This window comes from Ziziphus jujuba, chromosome 3 (genome assembly GCF_031755915.1).
Source record: "Ziziphus jujuba cultivar Dongzao chromosome 3, ASM3175591v1".
Lineage (NCBI taxonomy): Eukaryota > Viridiplantae > Streptophyta > Magnoliopsida > Rosales > Rhamnaceae > Ziziphus > Ziziphus jujuba.
In genome coordinates, this window is record NC_083381.1 from 7,538,200 (window position 1) to 7,558,295 (window position 20,096).

Genomic DNA, 20,096 nt, shown 5'->3' on the forward strand with positions numbered 1-20,096 from the left:
CGGAGCCTCTTATGTAGGATTTTGAATTAAAAATAAAGTATAGATTTTAATTTTTGACTGTTGGATCGCACCAATTATTACTATTCTATTTGAACAGAAAAGAATCATGTGGTTTTTTTTACCCTCGCTTCATTCTGAAACTTCAGATACCAATATATATGTACAAGATGGCTTTTAATATGTATGACGACTGCTCCTTTCACATGAAAACTCCATCACCACCATCTTTCTAGGACTTAATGCACCCAAAATTGAATATGAAGAAGCAAACTCCATTATCACTTTATATCTTACTCCCCCCCTTACATACAGGGTTAGATTTATCCTGCCATGAATGCATCCAAACTTTTTAAAGAAAAAAGTTTTCAAAATTTGGGTGTTTGTTTGTTTCCTAAACTTGAAATTCTAGGGGGGAAAAAAAAAGGAAAAAAAAAAACACTGCCAATGAAATTGCAAATTCAAATATATATGCAAGCTAGTAGTAATGGTGAATTTTTTGTGGAATTTTTATACTTGTTTAGTTTGGGAATTTTTTTTTTTAAAACAATTTAAAACTGAACATGAAATTAAGTTCCTAATAAATCTTCAATTTCTTGAGCTTCTTGTTATCCACCAAAGGAGGGGAAGCAAACATTGATCTCACATACAATCTGAAATTTGGCGATGAAATGAGGTAAAAGGAGGTTACATGACCTTTTCTTAACTTAAAACTAGTTGTGACTATTGGTAAGATCCAACGGGGAAAATTAGAATATTGGATTTTATCTTTAATCCAGAATCTTGCATAAGAGATTTTTTGTATATATATAAAAACTTGACTGTATTATATATATATATATATATATATAACTAAATTTACAAAATGTTTGAAATCTGTTCATCCCTCCATTTGTCATGCTTTTCATTCGAAGTTCGAAATTTCAAATTGACAACATCTAGTTTTGATAGCAATAAGAACTATAATATATATTATTTGTATAGGATAATCTGGTAATTTTAATATTAATTTTTTTTTATGCTACATTTGAATAACATCAAAGGTTATAATTTAAAATTAAAAAAATAGTTAAATTTGAATTTACTAATATATTAAAATCCTATTAAAAAAAGTTAAGTTTATTAAAATTTGATAATTAATAAATATAATTTTAAATATCTGTCTTAATGTGATCTAAGGAAAAAAAAAAAAAAAAAAGAAGTCCTAATATTATTTATAGATCGATTTGAGTTTGATCATACATATATATAGTTTTTCTTTCATTAAGGAAATTTTATTCGGATTTCATCTAGAACAACATGTTTACATGCCTATCTATATGAGAACGCACGTTTTCCAGGTGAAATTTTCCTAAATGGGAGAAAAATCCCATATATTTACAGACACACACATTGCTTTTTCCATAGGCTCTCACAAGCATACTTAGGTGAAATTTTCCTAAATGGGAGAAAAATCCCATATATTTACAGACAAACTCATTTTCTTTTCCATAGGCTCTCACAAGTATACTTATTTTGAATTTCTCCGTTGTAAATCATGTGTGTAGGAAGAATAACAGGTTAGCTAATCTCTTGCTAACTATAGTTTGCATTTTGATATAGAAGTGCATTAATTTTAAAAAGCTTTTGTTAGTGTTACAGATTTGATGCTGTTTTGGGCTTCCACAGGCATACAAAATTTGAGTTCTTTCATAGTGAATCATGTGTATACAAAGAGTAACAAGTTAACTAATTTCTTGCTAACTATAGTTTGCATTTTGATATAGAAGTGCATTATTTTGAGAAAGCTTTTGTTAGTATTAAAAAGAATTGATGCTTGCTAAAACATAAGACAAAAAAACAAGATGCAAAAATTTGAAGCTTTCTGTGTATAGGCGTTTGTTCCCCTCAAGAGATTCTTGTGTTCGTGTACTTATTTGAGGATTGTCCCCCTTTTTTAGCCAAAAAGAAAAATAGGTGTAGCATACCAATTCAAACTCACCGACTCTGTTCTAGACCAATAACTATTTGAGCTGATAACGGCTATCAACTATAGAACACCTTGACCCAAGGTCGTTCAACATACCAGCCACTTTAATACCCTAATTTGGTTATAAGACACCGTTTTTATTTTTATTTTTATTTTTTTTCTTATTTTGGAGATCAAACATACACAAATAATAAATAAGCAATATATGATAGTCATTTATAACAACAAAAAGAATAAAAACAGGAAATGTTTTTATATGAAACTCAATTAGAAACAGTTTAAAATAGTTTTCCATTTAGTGTGTTTATTTAAACCTGTAGTTAGCTGAAAAATTCGAACTATCACTTAAAGCACAAACCAACCATACAAAATTAAAATAAAACCTTTAAAACAAAAATATAAACGTCACCAAACAAACACGTAGATATATCAAAAAGCCTTTGAAAGCAACAACAATATTATTTCAATATAAAACATTCATAGCCAAGAATTATATTGTTCTAATCTGTTTTCGTACACTCCTCTCAAGTTCAAAGATACATTTTAATTCTTATAAAAAGAAATCATTTAATAATATTTTATTAACATTATTTTTTTATTAAACTTTGCTTGGACGTCATTATATTTTTGCCCCCCCCCCAAAAAAAAAAAGAAAAAAAAGTCATTTATTCAAAGTAAATAAGTCATCGAGCTCAACCCATGGGAATTTTTGGCACCATACCCAAGGTAGCAGTGGACCACCAAACTTACCACTCCATGGAATTTACAAGCCTGTCTCTTCAGGTCAATATTTCACAACTTTGATGCATTTGATTATCAATTTTCAAAATGGCCTAAATTTTACTTGCTTAAACATGTGTCTAAAGGCATGGACTGGCCCTACTTTTCCAGTTTTCAGAATCAACAAGAGTCTTAAAAGCAAGAAAAAGGCAATCTATACACAAAACATATCCCTTCTGGTTTATATGTTGTTAAGATATACAAAGCTATCTTTTCTGATACAAACCTAACTAAACTAGCAAAAGAAGGTATTAACAGTTTAACGTGAGCTAAAAATCGATGTCATGTTACCACTATTTTGGACCTTTTACTGTAGGAGGGCCACCCGTTCTGTTGATGGAAGGTTCATAACTACAAAGAAATGATGCAGCAGAAGGTGGTAGAATTCTTGTCAACAATTCAGCCGATCCCTTTATACTGTTGATCAGATGCTTTGCTAGTCCATCTATTTCTGGTTCATATTGCTCATACACAAAAAATGCAGTGAATGCGAACACCAAGGCTGCAATTTATGTCATCGATCAATACAATGTACAAAAATAAGAAATACATTAGTTTAATTCTAGCATGGAAAAACTGGCAGTTCCTTACCCATGCCTATAAACGTAGTGACGAATTGAGACAAAATCAACTTGAGAAAGTAGATAGAAGCCACAACCTGCATTGTATAAGAAAATTTATAAGATAGCAAATACCAAAAGGAAAAGTAACAGCTGTTTCAGATGCAATTTCTTCCCCTGGCATTAACAATTTCATGGTTCAGAAATGTAAGGGGTTGTACATGCATTGATCTCATGTTCATTTGGTCAAGTTTCTATATTTCATTTAACTGAAAGAATTCAATTTCCTCTTAAAGGCATTCTTACTCATTTGAGAGACTTTTAAATTCAGAATATTGATAAAGAGATTTATTTCACACGTACACCAACATAGAAGATTTTGCAACTCAATCATCAGATGAATGGTTTTGTAGTGCAACTTAGGCGAGAAAGGAAAAGAAATATAAAGATGTTAAGGCATGTTTGGATGTTAAAATCTTGCGAATAGCAAGTCTGATATTGTTTGGATATACAGAGTGCAATGATGGACTGAACTCTCTGAGTTCTGGAGAAAAGGAAAACCATGCTTAGCCAAGTATAATTTTTTTAACTATTTAAAATCTCATTGGCTAACGAGATAAATTCCTTACCCATATTAAGATCCCTTGTTAAATTTTATTACTGGATCTACATTCTGACACTCAATTCATGCAATATACCTTCAAAGAAAAACCAATTTTAGCTCTTCTAAACAGACAATTGCATTAGTTGGAATCCTTTTGGAAATAATAGCTTAGTCACTTAAAATGAGTTCTTAGTTAAATTATATAACCCGAAGTGTCTCATATTTCCATGATGCATCAAATCATATCCCTTAATTTAGAACACAAGACGCCATCCCATTTTAAGACCATGTCCTGAGTTAAATCCACTCAAGACATGTCTTTATACACCACATTCTTTTATTTTAAGGGGAAAAAAAAAAAAAAAAAAGCCTTGTGAATCATGTGGACACTTCTAGTCACCTCCCTCCCTAGCCCCTAAAATGTAAATTCAACTTAGGTTTGATGTCCACAACCACAAAAAGAATCCCAGTGCCCTCATTCCCACCGTCAGTGATGTTTGTATGGAACAGAATTGTGAGATTTTAGAATTGTTATGCAGTTTCTGGGGTTTGTGGAGGGAAAGGAATATGACTTTTCAGAGCATTGAAACGTTTTGAGAGCAATGAATTGTTCCTAGGAACATCCAACATTAACCCCCGAGGTCCTGTTTTTTAGGGCTGCAGGAAAGCTATTTTTGGCAATTAAATTCTTTCTTTTACCTATAAAAAGAATTTAGTTTGTAAAAGAACCAAAAAAAATGCTCACATGTCAGAGATCAATTAGCAAACTCAGTTCACAAATTTCAGTGCATGAACAGAAAATCATATGAACATAAAGTTTCATAAAACATGACTTTGTGTAGATAAAGTATGCAATAGAACAGAAAAAAACTATTATCTCAGGCCATACCTTCAAGAAGACTTTCCAATCTTGTCCATGCGCCACTGATCTTATAAAATACATCCCTCCATTCCAGAAATGTACTATGTTCTGAATTGAATCTTTCACTACCATCTCAGAGGTCTCAAAACAAGATGAGGATAATCTCTTAACAGTGAAACCATATCTATTAGAAAGACATCATAATCAGTAGAAATAAAATAAATTCTGAAAGAATGGAACACGCTTGAACATTACAGAGGTTTTTCATGTAATAGACCAAATCATACAGATACCACATATTCAAAGGCCATTATAACATTTTCTGTAATTTCATTAATTATGACTTGATAATAATCCAGTTGAAGTAAATTGGGAATAATTGAGTTCAGAAACCAAATTGTATTATAAAGCTTTTTGTGTAAAGAGTTGATGAAACTTGGAGATGACATACTGAATTGTTATTTAAAAAAAAAAAAAAAAAAAAAAAAAAACAAATGACAATAAGCAAAACAAAATAGTAAAGTTTAAAGTAATAGACAACAGAAACTCTGGTCACTTCCCCAGGTGCTATGGACAGTGCAAGAAAGAGGTCAAGCATGTGAAGTTATTCACTCCCAGAACAGTATGCTCATTATGCTCCAAAAAATGTTGGTTCTTCACAAAAAGCCCCATGAAGAAGTAAAATGCCCCAGGTTTATATTGTTTTGGAAAATCACTCGATAAGCAAGAAATTTTGGTCTAGTAAACATAAACCAAAATCAGCATACAATGAGAAACCAGATTATTTTTACATCCAAGTTTTCCTTTTCACTTCAGAATGACAGTTGATATTTTTGCTCATTCATGATTGATAAAAATATGCAGCATCTTATACCAAGTGTGCAGGCATTGCAAAGTGTAGACAGTCTCTGCAAGGGACAAAAATTTAACTCTAGAAAGTATTGCGCCAACAAGTCCTCTATATATGCAGCATCTTATACTAAGTATGCAGGCATTGCAAAGTGTAAACAGTCTCTGCAAGGGACAAAAATTTTACTCTAGAAAGTATTGCATCAACAAGTTTTAAAGGACATTTCAGTGTTCAATATTGCAAAAAGAAAAGGCTTTTGATAAGAACATGATAGGCAAATCGAACCTTTTAGAAACTTCAAGATGCATCAACCTTAAAACTAGTAATAGGAGCATTTATTAGTCAAGTGCTTGTGTTACCAAGAATTCTGAATAGCCTATATTGCTCACAGACTAAACGTCCTCATAGTACACAATGATCTATTGGGGATTTATTCCCATTAACTTATGATTCAAGAATAGGTTAAAAAAAAAAAAAAAAAAAGAATATGAACTCTCGATTTCAACATTGAAATTTTGCACAGCAGGATGTTTTTATGCGGTGCTAACGATTTAATAACTATCTTTGTAGCTCTAGAATGTTTCAGTTTATGCTCCTACCAATTATGTGGATATACCAAGAAAGGTGTACAGCCTAATGAGGCTCCTACAAAATATTTACTCATGGGTTGGGCGAGCTCTTCTATTCTGGTTCATAGTTTCCCTTGGACTGTTAGCCAGTGTGTATCATCTTATGCGAATAGAGTATGGTATAGATCAACCGGAAGAAGTATGCATAAAAGTATTTGCCACAAGGAGGAATCCTAGAATTCCATCTGTTTTCTAGGTTTGCAAAATGCGGATTTTCAAGAAAGGGAATCTTATGATATGTTGGGAATCTCTTATAATCATCAGAGACCCACCAAAGCACGAAAGCCAAGACCTTTCAGAAAATGGATTCCTATTTGAAGAGTGCATAACCGCATGGATAAGCTCACACTAACCCATCAATCTGGGATCCAATTCAGGATTAACTTAAAAGTTTTGAACAGCTAAACAGCATTACTAGCTTGATATACATAGATCGACTCACTTCCTAAACAGCTAAAGTTTTTGGATTGTAGAATTTAACAATACTGAATGCCAAAGTTTCCATAAACAATGAATACTTACATGTTTGGTGGAAGAATGCCATATCCATAAAGAATAAACGAAAGTAGCAGTAGAAGGTAAGCTGCAGATGTTACAAAAGTTCTTCCACAAAGGAAAAACCAGTAAAACAACAAAACCAGAGCAATGAAATATGTAAATGATTTCCTCTCATCACGCCACAGCAAAACCTCTGCAACTGCAGTAACATTGTTTAAAGTCATTCTAAAAGCATGATTGAGTTAATAATTTAAACCCTATTAATGAAATGCCTGTGAATTCTAGATGCATCACTAAAAATGTAAAATCAGTTGGGCATAAGTTGGAAACATGTTTTCAACAAATGAAGTCCTTTAATGATGCTCCACAAGTGCATTTTGATAATCAAATCTCTAGCTGTCACTCTAAGGAAAGAAAAGGACCAACTTACAAGGTCCTTCAGATAAAACCACGCCTTATGTTGAGAAGCATACGGCGGCACCTGGATTTTACCAAGTTTAGGAGCATGGGAGCAAGAATAATTTTGCAGGGTCAGAAATGAGCCTATCCCTAGTTGGTCAGTTTTAAATAACTAGGAAAAATAAACACTCAATCAAGCCAGATAAATAATCAACAGAATTAGGTAAATAGTCAGAGTTCTGATAGGAGTAAGATTTTAAATCAATCAATGTGCTAGGTAAATAATGCTTTCCAACAATGATCTAGAAATTTTAAAGCAAAAGAAGACAAATGCCATGTTGCATTACGACTTAACAGTTGCAAATATGTGCCCAGAAATCTAATATCAACAAAATGTCCAATAAATTGTATAGTTTAATCAATTAACCTTCCTACCTTTTCCACTGCCTAGCAGCTTATCCGCTTTTGACGGCTCATCAAGATCACTACATCTAGAGAAAGACATGTCCTTTGCTAAATGAGAGAACGATCCAATAGTTAGAGCGATACCTTCCTGAATGATCAGAAATTAGCACAAAACAAATGAAAGTTTTAAACTGTCGATTCCAATATTAAGATATCAAATAATGCAATACAGGCACCTTTCAGTAACTGAATTCATAAAAAGATACATAACCAATAAGGGCACCATCGCTATAGGAAGCAGCACCTTCTTGTTTTGTGTATGCTATGAGCTTGAGCAATAGTGTGGTGCTTTAAATTCAGCATAACATGTTAGTTGAAAAAGAATTATTTTGGATGGAGCATTTGCCAATAAAGGACTCGCAAAAACAGCTTTCAATTCTCAGACAATTTGGTAATTAGCATGAGGGGAAAAAAAAACGAACATTCCAATAAAAAGATCCTGAATGAACCATTCCAGTTTATTTACTTCTAGTACATTTGCTTGACATGACCCACTCAAACATCCCAAAGCCAGATGCTAACATTGAAAGATATGATGAAGAACAAGGGAACTTCTGGATTTCTAATCCCTTAAATGGAATTATTCACCACCAAACAGTGCATAACAAACATCCAATTCTATTTAAATCTTCAAAACCAGAAGATCAAATCTGATCAAATTCACAAGTCTTTGGTTCTAAAACTTTATTTTCAGAATTTGTATCCGTTTTATGAAATTTGATTGCATATTAGTCTGTCAACTATCTTACCTTTCTATAGAATGTGCATACGCACAAAACAGAAAACTGAACATAAAAAACGCAACTTACTTGTAGGGAGACTATTGGTGAGTATCCAATGTGTTTCTGAGCAGCATTACAGTTGAAAGTTCTACTGCATGAGCCTAGATGAACATAATGAACTAGCAGAGAATGGTTGTATCTTATGAACCCAAACTTTTCATGCATCCTTTTGATGAACATGAAAACATCCAAAACCATCCTTGCAGGAAGTTTGATAAAGGGTCTGCAGTCCAAGGCAACAACAGAGCATTGAAGAATATACGACATAAACATCAAAGTAATAAAACCAAAATTTTCTCAAATAATAGCACCAAATATGGTAGCATGCTCAAAAGCTTTAAGCAAAATCGTCAAAGAAATGACATGTTAGAAACAGACAGAAGTGAGTACAGTGTTAAAATCATTTTAAGCTGTCAAAATAAGTAAAATTTATTTTTATTTTATTTTATTTTATTTTCCTAAAGCTAGCAGTTGGGAAAGACAATATTGGCACTTGATTCTCAGTTACGAATTTAGCCATTAAAGAAAAAGGAATGATCATACCACCAAATTAATATCAAACAAAGCAACCAGTACCGTATAAAATCTAGCCTTGGATGATTTAGTTGTAAATGTGAAATCACAAGCAAGTTAGTAAGATAAACATCCTATACAAAAATAATAATGAGTAGGTCTATATCTCTCTTCCCCACTTATTTCACTGTCTTTTTCAGTCTCCAGGAGGATGCTTAAACTATTATCTTTTTTCCATTTATTTTGTTTTCTTTCTTTCTGTCTTTCCAACTTAATATAGAGTCTTCAACATAATGTTGCAAAAACAAATTAGCACAAGTTGGAACTTCAGTATAGTCACATATAGATAGACTATGATGGAAGTTTCAATATAAAATATGCACAGATATTTAAGAACAATGTATGATCACTGTTCTGCAGTTACGTCATGATAAATTTCAACTGCACTAGGTGCTGTTGATGCAATGATATATCAACAAAAGGATAAACAGTTTCTCAAATATAATGCTTACCTTTGATATCCCAAGCCTTCCAAAATATGTGACACGAAATCCCAGAACTTCATAGGATCAAGATTAGTGATGAAAAAAGCCTACAATTTGAGACAGTTGAACATTGACCAGATTAGAAACAGAAGACAAAAAGATCAGTACAGCAGGAGTATTTTCGACTGTTGAAGCACCTTTCCAGCCACAGAGGATGTCCGAAAATCTAGAGCTTCTTCTGCACAGATATGGGCATGGCTAACATTCTCAACATAGGTAAAGTCTGACATATTTTCACCATTCCCTATAATAAACTGAAATGAGAATCTCCGTTACTTTGAAAGAAAAATCAAAGAATAATTTTAATGTGCTGAGAATTTGAAGACTTTATAAAATGCAACACCCATGCATTAAAAGAACAAAATTTCATACAACAAGGAATAATCTCTATTCTAGGTTATAAATCAGCTGGAAATGACATTTTAGTTTGTAAAACAGACAAAGGTGCTGAAGAAATAAAACTAGATGGTTATCAAGGAAAGAATTGAGAGAGAGAGAGAGAGAGAGAGAGAGAGAGAGAGAGAGCTAACAGGAGTTTAATTATAAAATAAAGGGCTACTAGAAAGGAATTACGGTGCATTATTCTCAGTAGGTCTCTAAATACTTCTCGGATAATACACAATTTACGTCATATTTTAATAGTTCAAAAATAATATATTGGGATGGAATAATATTTCTCAAACCTTTGCCCAACCAGATTTTGCCAGGTTCACCAGATATGGAACAAGATGTGTATCTCCTGGTCCAAATACATTGCAGGGACGTATTGCACATGTTAAAAGGCCATCGATATCGTTAGCATGCAGAATGAGCGCTTCTGCTTGAGCCTTCAGGTCACTTAATATGTTCTCAAACTGTATGAAACAATGCATAAATATATATATATATATATTTATAAGTTTATTAGAGAAGAAAAGAAAGTATTAATCAATTTAACAAACTCATTAGTAAGAAGACCTTTGGCAAGTGACTTACTTTCCCAGGGTACCTCAATGATTCATCTCCATTATTTATATCACATGAACCATTAAAGATAACATCTGCAGAACTACTGTATATTAGCCTCCTCACTTTGCCATCTCGGCAAGCATTGATGACATTTTTTGCACCTAAATGAGAAGCCAAGATGCAAAAAATCATTACCTTATTCGAAAAAAGAAAAGAAGTTATGGTAAGAATTTATCAGGGTTATTATGGTTTTTGCAAAAAAGCGATTTACCTTGAACAATAATCATGTAGCAGAGGTAAAAATCATGTGCCCGTAAATCAGCATCATCCATGTAGAACACAACAGAAGAACCTTCAACAGCTACAAAAAGTGTTTACCATTATATACACAGTCAATTTCTCAACCCCGGTTTAGATATTACAAGAACTAAAAGCTTAGCAGGGGACGGCCATAGCAAAACAAGATCAAACGTACTTAATACAAATACAGAGTCTTAAATTCTATCTATTACGTTTCCTTGATAAAACATAATTGATTCCACTTTCCAAAAGTCTTATTGGAATCGACGGTAACTTAGCATACTGGTTTTTTTTTTTTTTTTTTTTTTTTCCTCCTTTCTTTTAGAATTCACTTTGAGAAATATTGCATTTATTCCTTCAAATCCCTGCCTCATATAACTTTACTTCAACCAAATTTAAAATAGGGAGTATTACATTTATGACAAACTTCAGAAGGAGATTTTAGAAAAGATTAACGCAGTACTAGTCTCATTAGCCATTACTGCTATTAAATCCTAAAGTAAATGCTGAATCTACCAATTAAAATAAATAAGTGAACTATTCACTGTCCCGCACACTTCCTCTGTATTTTAATTGTTTAAGGTTATGGTGATACATATAGAGGTCCTTGATTCAAAGGTTATGGTGATATTATTTTAAAATAAATAATTTCCCATTTTGAATTTTCTCAGTAACAGCAAAAATAAATAAATAAATAAATAAAAATAGGCATGTTAAACGAAACCTAATGCTCAAAATTATCGCCAAAAATAGTATCACTCTCAGCTAAAATCCTCCATTTCCACCTAAACTTAGAATTTCACTCTTTCCTCGAATTTCCTCATCTTTAACATTCACGTAAAAAAAAATAATTCATGCAATTCCCGAAAATTACCTTTGAGGATCAAAGACCTGTTCCGAACGTCGACGCAATGATAAGAAGCGCGACCTTTGGAAATAGCATGGGATAGTGAGGAGTCGGACTCAGAGGGATCGAGTTGGAGGGACTGAGCGGAATCGGCGATTCGAACGATCCACTTGCCGAGTTCCAAGAGCTTGAGTACGAGCGAACGCCCGAGGAAGCCTCTGCCCCCAAGAACAACGCAGGTTCTCGTCTTGGGGTTTAGCTCCGCCAAGCGATCGTCGACCTCCATTTTCCCGAGAAAATGCGAGAAAACGAAAACTAAACGAGAAAGAGAGAGAGAAAGTTAGAGAGAGAGATAGAGGTAGAGAGAAGGTGCGTTTGGCGGGCAAATTAGAAGATGCGGAAACTGTTTGGGTGTGACGTAGCTTTTGCCCCAAAAAAAGGCAATTGATTTTGGTTTTTGGTGGGGTCCACAAATCCGAAATGGCGCTTTTGTCCCCACTTTTTTTACGAAAACTGTTTTCTCGACAACGACTCCGCTTGACGGCTCTATTTTGCTTTTTGTTCAAATTCACGCGATAGTGCCACCTCCACCTGCGTTGTGCCGCCACTTTCTTCCATCCCAAACAAAGTTTTTTTTATCCATTATTATTTATTTTTTTAATTCATAATTGTAATTTTAATAACATATATGGTTATTTGCATATTTTTTAGTCCCTGTGTTTGATTCAATGTATATATATAGTATTTGACACTTTCTACACTTGATCTTTTCTTAAACTGCAATGTTTGTTGTATTTCTCTTGTTTTTGCACTTTTTTAGACACATTTTGTTTGTGCAGTTATATTTTTCTTTTGTAATTGGAGTTTAAAATACATTTGCATAATAAATTACACATTTAAAAATATTAATTAATTGTCTCATGAAAGAATGTCAAAATAAAATAAATGCAACAACTACCATAATTAAAGGACAAAAATATAGAAGAAAAAAATTTGAGGGTTATATGCATCAAATATTCTATAGTTAAGGACTAAAACTCCAAATAACCTTAAAAGCATATTTGTTCATACAAGTAAACAATACAGTGGTAGTGATACTTGATTCCTCGTATAAGAATCCATCACTATCATGAAATAATAATAATAATAATAATAACTAAAAGATATTTTCTCTTAACTTAATAAATATCGTATGTGCGTATGCTTGAAACAATATCTATGATTCTAAATTTCTACTTTGTTTCTTGTTGAAGAATATTTTTTGTTTTCTCTTTAAGAATTTTATTTACTTTATTTAGAATTTTTTATTTTTATTTTTTTTGAAATGTGAAGTTCTTCGTAAAACTTCTTGAAATCATATTTATAAACTGTTTTTGAGCTTTACAAGCCAAAAACAATATTTTAAAAATTATGACAAACAACACCTTAACAATTTAGCTTTGTTTTGGATTGTGGTAAATTTTGATGAGAATTTATTTCCAGAAATTTATCTTTCTTGATGCATTTTTAAAAAAAATTAGAGAATACCACACACATTAAGTTTTTCACAAACTTCATTTAGATTCTATTTTGTTCAATGGTAAAGTTAAAAGGAAATCAGGGAAACAATTTTCATATGATGATTAGGAAAAATAAAAAGAAAATCAAAGGAAGAATAATTAGGAACACATTAAGGATGAGAAGCTGGTAATGTATAAATCTGATAGAAGGGTTTAAGCTAGAACAAGCAAATGGCATCTACAGAGCAGTGGTGGTTGGACCATCTCCTATTATTGAGAGGACATTGGCCCTAAACTGATTGTGAAGTTTTTGTTTTTGATTTTGGAGGAACAAAGCCAAGCTTTGTAATTTGATTTACTTGGAACTATTATTCTAATTGCTCGTAATTTTCACACTTTTAGTTGATGGTAAAATCAGCCATTCAGAATAATCTTTTTTTTTCCCCTTTTTAAATTTACATTTTGGGACAGTCTTTCGAAATGTCAAAATATAATAGTTCTAATTGTTAGTTGAAAAGCTTGCGTCATTTTTTGCATTTTTAAATTTTGGCATAACCTCGTTTAACTTTGTTTTCAACTTTGAAAGGAATGTTGGATCATAAAATTTGAGTCCCGTAAAAGGATTTTGGACACAACAAATTTTTAGAAAATAATGACTAAAAACAATTTATGGGGTTTTCAAAAAAAAAAAAAAAAAAAAAAAGCCAGAAAGCTGCTTTTTGAACTACCAAACCCAAGGCCCATTATCACGTACTCTATTTCCGAACCACACAATTGGACCCATTCACCGGACCGAATTCTTGTTATACTTAGGGACAATTTAAGTGGCAAATTATGTTGCTTTTGCAAATGATCCCAAATATGAATATTCAAAACTTTCATAAAAATAGTAATAAAAATTCTTACATGCTTTCATCAGAAATAGAAACCTAATACATATCTATATGTAGATATATGAGCTTTGATATGTTGGAAACATTATTCCAAGTTATGTTGGATATTGATGTTTTGGAAGCATAGTTTCCACCTTATCGTGCATATATATATATATATATATATATTTATATATCATTTTAAATTATATCTGTCACTTTATAAATTTATTTTTTAAGGAAGCAATGAAAACCGATATCCTTTTTCAGAGAATTTCTTTCCCATTAGTCATCATATGAAATCTTTCCCATCTTGATTTAGTAAATATCAGAAAAGTGGCTCATTTGGGACTTACAAATATATCACTAACCCTTTCACAATCCTAGTTATGGGGTCCTCACAATCTAAAACCATGAAATCAAATGAAAAGGTGCAGATATATGTAAGGGGGTAAAAAAGTTGTATGGATTGAAGCAGAGTTTCAAAATTCCTATACCCGGCATGAAATTATTCACATTTTTACTTGAAATTTGTGAAATAGTTACTCACCCCTATTAGTTGTCGTTGAAGGTTCTTCATTAATCATCACTTAGACTAAGTGCAGCCAGTGATTCCGACAGCAAGTACTTCACACGATAGGCTTTAGCAGAGACATTCGGGACTGACCATCTCATCGGAACAATCAAATCCCTGCAAAATGTTAAATTTTGATACAATAAAAACATAACTAAGAACAAATATGTTATGTAATATAAAAGAACAATTTAAACTTTCTCTGAAAAATCCGGAAAGTATAAACGATGCCTACCCTTCACTACATTTGTACTTGCAGTGTTTAATCTTATCCAACTCATAGCTTTCAAATAATATTTCGAGCTGCTTTGCTAGTTCTGCTATTTTTGATAATGGTAGAATATCCAAAACCTTCAAAACCTGAATGTGACTTGAATTTTCTTGTATAATATCTATTGTCCAAACAAGGTAGAGTTGGTCATTGACCTTGTAATGCTCCAACAATTCGGAAGAAATCTTATCATGAACGATACGTTTTCTTCCCTTGTGAGGTTGACGCCAGCCATTCGAAAGCTTTTCTAACATAGAAAATACTTGCTTGCACAGTTCATTGTTTTTAACTCTTACCATAGATCTCCAGAAAGCATCATCAAAGCATACCTACATTGTGAATGGAAATTCAAGTTAAACAACCACATGTTTTTAGCGAATTCAAATCATTTGGCTATTTCATTTTCGATAAAAATGTACATTCAAATGCTAATAAGTTCTGTAATTGCTACCAAGGAAAGGACTAATAATATGGCACAAATTTACAGTTATTGGCAACTTAATGTTTTACTAGTTTCTGAGTTTTGAGTGCTAGGATAAAAAGGATTAAAAAGATCAAGTATACCTTCCATCTTGCATTTTGAAACAAAAGTAAATCCATGTTGAGTAAAATATTGAGCTGGTTAAGATCAACCAATGCAGCTGTCATAGCATATGCCAAATTCTTATCCTCACCAGCATCATGGTAACACCGTCTTTTCTTAGCATCAACGACTAGTTTCTTCCAAACAGATCCACTTCTAATCAAAGTTTCTGCATTTCCCAATACCCAAAGGCAGTACCTGTAGCAATAGCATTGACCATTTGCAACACCAAAATCTGAAAAACTAGTTCAAACTGCAAAGTTTTATGTGTGTGTGTGTATGTGAGTTTGTGCACGTGTACTTACTACCTTGCACGAGTTAATCCCACATTCGCTCTTTGACGATTGGAAAGAAAGCCTACAGATCCATTCCCATTACATCTCACTGTGGAGATGATAATAACATCCTCCTCACCTCCTTGGAAGCCATCGACCGATCGAACACTTACAGCAAAATCACTACTGGCATCATCACTATATATTTTGAGATTCTCTTGAATTGCATACACTTGAGCCTTGTATGGTGAGATGACACCTATTCTGACATTCTTCTTTGTTTCTTTAAATTCTGTAGCAGTACTGACACTAAAATTACTCTGCATCCTTTATAAAATCATTTCTAGCAAAACAAATTTGTTATGAATAATTTCAAGTAGTTTGCTAAGAATACATACTTTTGTGGAGGCTGGAAACAATCTCAGATATCACAGCAACCTCAACCATATTTTTCCTACTATAATTGTAGCCGAATTCCTCTTTTCCGTGTGCAACATTTATGAAAGAGTAGGATCCATACATCCTTCCGTGAAGGAAACACTGGTTATAACTTTTTCCTTTAACATTCTTACCATCTGAAATCTGGTTCTCATAGAACTCCTCATTAGGAAATAAGCTTATGGATGGATGCATCCTATGCTGCATATTGAGAAGGTGTTTCTTGTGTCCCAACAATGCCAATCTCTCAAACAAACTTCGTCCAAACTCTCCTTCTTCAGATATCTAATAATACTAAATTTTAAGAATGCTATATATAACAAAGCTTTGCAAAATTCATCAAACAAGAAATAAAAAAATCACATAGAATTAACATTATAGTAAAGTTCAAAAACCTTGCTTTTGACCACTGCAGGTAGTTGGCGTTCGTCTCCTATGAGTATAGCATGTTGGACACCAGGAAGTTGTAATGGAATTGCTGATTCGCATTCTTTAAGCTGAGCAGCTTCATCTATAACCACAAGCTCTAATGGATTACTCGTGCCTTCTGTATGTAACTTAGCAGAACTCGATACAGTACAGAAAATCAGGCATGCATTTTCCAAGCAGAATCTTTTTATATCCCAACTGTCACTAAATTCAGGAACAGGAAACTCTTGAGGAAGTGATTTTAGTACACTAAGGCACTTTGTTCTTGCAACATTGAACTTTAAGCAACCACCCCCTTCATCTCTGCTTAATACTTCTTTATCCAACAAATTTTGAGAAAATTTGAGAGAATCAAGAACTCTAATCATTTTTTTAACCGTTTGTTGTGAAATAAAAGATGTTGGTAGATGTGTGTACAGATTCACAATATAATCAGACAGCCTTTTAGCAATGCAACTAAACCTCTTCTGCATGAACTCCTCATATGTCAAAGGACCATCGCATTTCTTGTCCTCCTCTGCTTGTTCCTTTTCCTTTTCTTCTTTATGCTTGGATTGGTTTTTTCCCTTCAAAGATATCGTATCCTCCACTTTTTTCTTGCCCTTGTTTTTTTTTACGGTTTCAATAATGACATTCTTCAATACTTTCTTGCCTTTCTTGTCTTTCTTGTCTTTAGAGATTTCATCCAACAACTCATTCTCCTCACCCTTGTCCTCCTCGTAGTATTGCACTCCTCGATTTCTCAGGTACAATCTATACTGCCTCTTAGGGTGCTTAAGGAAACTAATCATGGATATCAAACTCTCTTTCCATCCAGTTGATGATACGAAACACTCTTCAAGACAATCAACACGACGATCAAGAAAGATATCGAGAAGTTCATCGTGATCTTCGATCTTCATTCTCTCCCCATTCCCGAACAAAACTATGTCTCCAAGACCATATGTACCATACTCAAGTGACATTTTGGCTGTCTTTAGAAGCCTTTCTGTCACTTCCAATACTGCAGTGTTAGTTGGAGCACAAGTGAGTGTTCTGCAGTTCATCGTAAGAAGAGAATGTAGCAGAAAACCGACCGTCTTTGTCTTCCCTGTCCCTGGAGGACCCCATATCAGTTTCACAGAATTCTGATGATGACATTCCCTCGTATCTATGATGCTTAACACTGCAGATTCTTGGGATCCATTAAACTCCGAAGAGCGGATTCTGGCAATCATATTTGAGTACATTGAACTGCGCTTTTCTTTAGAATGGTGTTGACATATACTACAGTTTTCTACATCCTGCAAGCAGTATATATATATAACATATCGATATACTTGTAAACAACCATAATCAGATTTAAAAGCCTTTATATAAGCTACCTAAGTATTACACCGATAAAAAGAAGAGGAAGAAGAACATAGCTTACAGCAAAATTGGTTTGAAGAACTTGCTGAATAATATTGAGATTATGATCTTCCACATCAGTTTTCAATGCTTCCCATATACGAATATTCGTTGTCAGGTTTATCAAATTGATAGCAAACATAGTTCCACTCTTGATATTTTTCATTTTCTCTTCAACGAATAGAATAGGCCTTGAGGATAATATTGAGAGTCTAGTATGATTTTCTTGTGCTACCAGGACAATTGCAATGACATAAGACATTTTACGCCCGTGGAGATCACCAGGAGATTTCGGTTTTGCATCTGTTATGGCAATGACGTCTCCACATTGAGGTTCATATTCATATTCTTCATTATTTTTCCTCACCTTTTTCAGTTTCAGTGCAACGCTGTAAAATAAATTTTTTGGAGGTTTATAATCTTTAGTAATTCTTTTGACAGAGATTATTTCACATGAAGGTGCTTGAGGGAGTGATGCCATGCTTGATAAAAGATCAGCATGAGTTTCCTCCAAAAGAGGGAGGATGAATGACTTTTTGTATTCTCTTACCGACGAAAATGTCATTGGGATCTTCATCATCTGTTCACGAACAATAATTTTCAGAATGAATTTGGGTGGATTTTCAAGAGGATTTTAAGGTTAATTGCATATTTAGAACTTTTCATCATGGTTCTTAAAATGAGAAACATGATTAAGAAAATCACATAAACTCATATGAACCAACTGCATTTAACCAACAACCTCTTGTCCAATCAAAGTTATGCAGAAAACCACATAGAGGATTCCAATTTGTTATTGGGAATTCAAATAAGCGCATAGAAAACTACCCATTACTTTACAAAACAATATTAAATTTCCAAATCAAATTTGGATGATTTCAATTTCTTATGTGGAATTCAAGTAAGCACACAAAAAACTACCCATTATTTTCAAAAACAATATTAAATCTCCACGTCAAAGTTGATCCATACTCCTCCATCTACATGGAATACGATAATTTTTGAAGAACAGAGCAAGTTTGATACAGAACATTAGAGAAATAACCATCTTACATTCTTATCATTTTTCAATTAGGAAAAAAAAATTCCTAAAATTCAATGTTCTATGCTTAGTCACATGTGAAGAAGCATATTACTTATTCATACTCAAACAAGTTAGCAATCAAATTCTACCCAAAAAAGCAAAACGAAGGAAAAAAGAAAAGACAAAAAAATAAAAAAGTGCAATATGATCAACATAATATATTCACATATCCATGACTTCAATATTGGTGAGCATTGTACCTTGCCCTTATAGAAATTGCTATTAAGAACATCCTTGAGCGACCAAGAGAAAACAAAATCTATTAAGCCTCTACCGGCAACCACTCTTTCCTTCTTCACCTCAGTTGTCTCCATTTTCCAAACTTCTGTATCAGAGAGGGAGAGAGAGAGAGAGAGAGAGAGCAAACTGGAAAACAATTAAATTCCTTACCAGTGAAGGAAAATAGGAAGCTAAGGAAATAGAATAAGTACCCAATCGGCAGAAAATTCAATGTGAGAAAAGAATACACACCACAGTACAATTATATATGTTGAGTTTCTTTTCACTTTACAAGATCTCCAATATATTGGTATTTTTAGCAAAGGCATGCAATTATTCTGATGCTTCTTTTTTTCTTTTTAATTTTAATTTTTCTTTTTATAATGCTTTTGTAAATGAATAGACATCACTTTGGAATGAAAGGTCGGCTATGTAGAAAATAGATGTACAAATGACATAAGCATCGGTTATATAATATTGATTCCTCGGAGAAAAACACATAAAACGAAGATTTTTTTTTTTTTTTTTGTTAAGTCAATGAGAAGTCATCGACCAGTGAAGCAACGTATTACTCTGCCTTTTTCTTTGTTGTTTTTCCATTGCCTTTTTCTTTGATGTTTCCCATTTCATGCCTTCTATTGCATGGAATATACGTACATTTATACATGTATTACTAAAACCTCTGTTTTCTCTGCCAAAATCTGAGTTTGAACTCCTTCGCTTTCCTATTATGTGTATAATTTTTCTATAATGCAGAAATCACCGATGTTTATATTTGGCAATATGTTGCTTGTAAAAATCATCAAGAAACATATTACTTGATATCTATTCTAAAACTATATTATGGATATTTACATCATAGAATGAATTTATATATATATATATACACTACACACACATATATTAAAGAGCGAG

General features: G+C 32.9%; 2 protein-coding genes across 3 annotated transcripts; both read right to left on the bottom strand.

The window, feature by feature from the left end:
* Positions 1 to 2,878: 2,878 nt before the first annotated feature.
* Positions 2,879 to 11,962, bottom strand: LOC107405093 (3beta-hydroxysteroid-dehydrogenase/decarboxylase). Its single transcript, XM_048478016.2, has 12 exons — positions 11,576 to 11,962; positions 10,673 to 10,762; positions 10,429 to 10,562; positions 10,137 to 10,307; positions 9,591 to 9,707; positions 9,421 to 9,500; positions 8,423 to 8,618; positions 7,584 to 7,701; positions 6,774 to 6,948; positions 4,800 to 4,956; positions 3,338 to 3,404; positions 2,879 to 3,248 (listed from the first exon to the last, which is right to left on the bottom strand). The coding sequence occupies exons 1-12, from the start codon at positions 11,832 to 11,834 to the stop codon at positions 3,040 to 3,042; spliced, it is 1,773 nt and encodes a 590-aa protein (XP_048333973.1). The 5' UTR covers positions 11,835 to 11,962; the 3' UTR covers positions 2,879 to 3,039.
* A 2,216-nt stretch (positions 11,963 to 14,178) lies between these two features.
* LOC125423615 (uncharacterized) lies at positions 14,179 to 19,433 on the bottom strand. 2 transcript variants are annotated; one of them, XM_060815257.1, is made up of 8 exons: positions 19,163 to 19,433; positions 17,901 to 18,458; positions 16,456 to 17,772; positions 16,021 to 16,345; positions 15,656 to 15,914; positions 15,329 to 15,545; positions 14,729 to 15,093; positions 14,179 to 14,610 (listed from the first exon to the last, which is right to left on the bottom strand). In XM_060815257.1, the coding sequence occupies exons 1-8, from the start codon at positions 19,274 to 19,276 to the stop codon at positions 14,499 to 14,501; spliced, it is 3,267 nt and encodes a 1,088-aa protein (XP_060671240.1). In that variant the 5' UTR covers positions 19,277 to 19,433; the 3' UTR covers positions 14,179 to 14,498. The 2 variants fall into 2 exon arrangements, with proteins under 2 accessions (XP_060671240.1, XP_060671241.1); XM_060815258.1 differs by lacking the exon at positions 17,901 to 18,458 and having other exon boundaries at positions 14,181 to 14,610.
* Between the last annotated feature and the right edge of the window lie 663 nt (positions 19,434 to 20,096).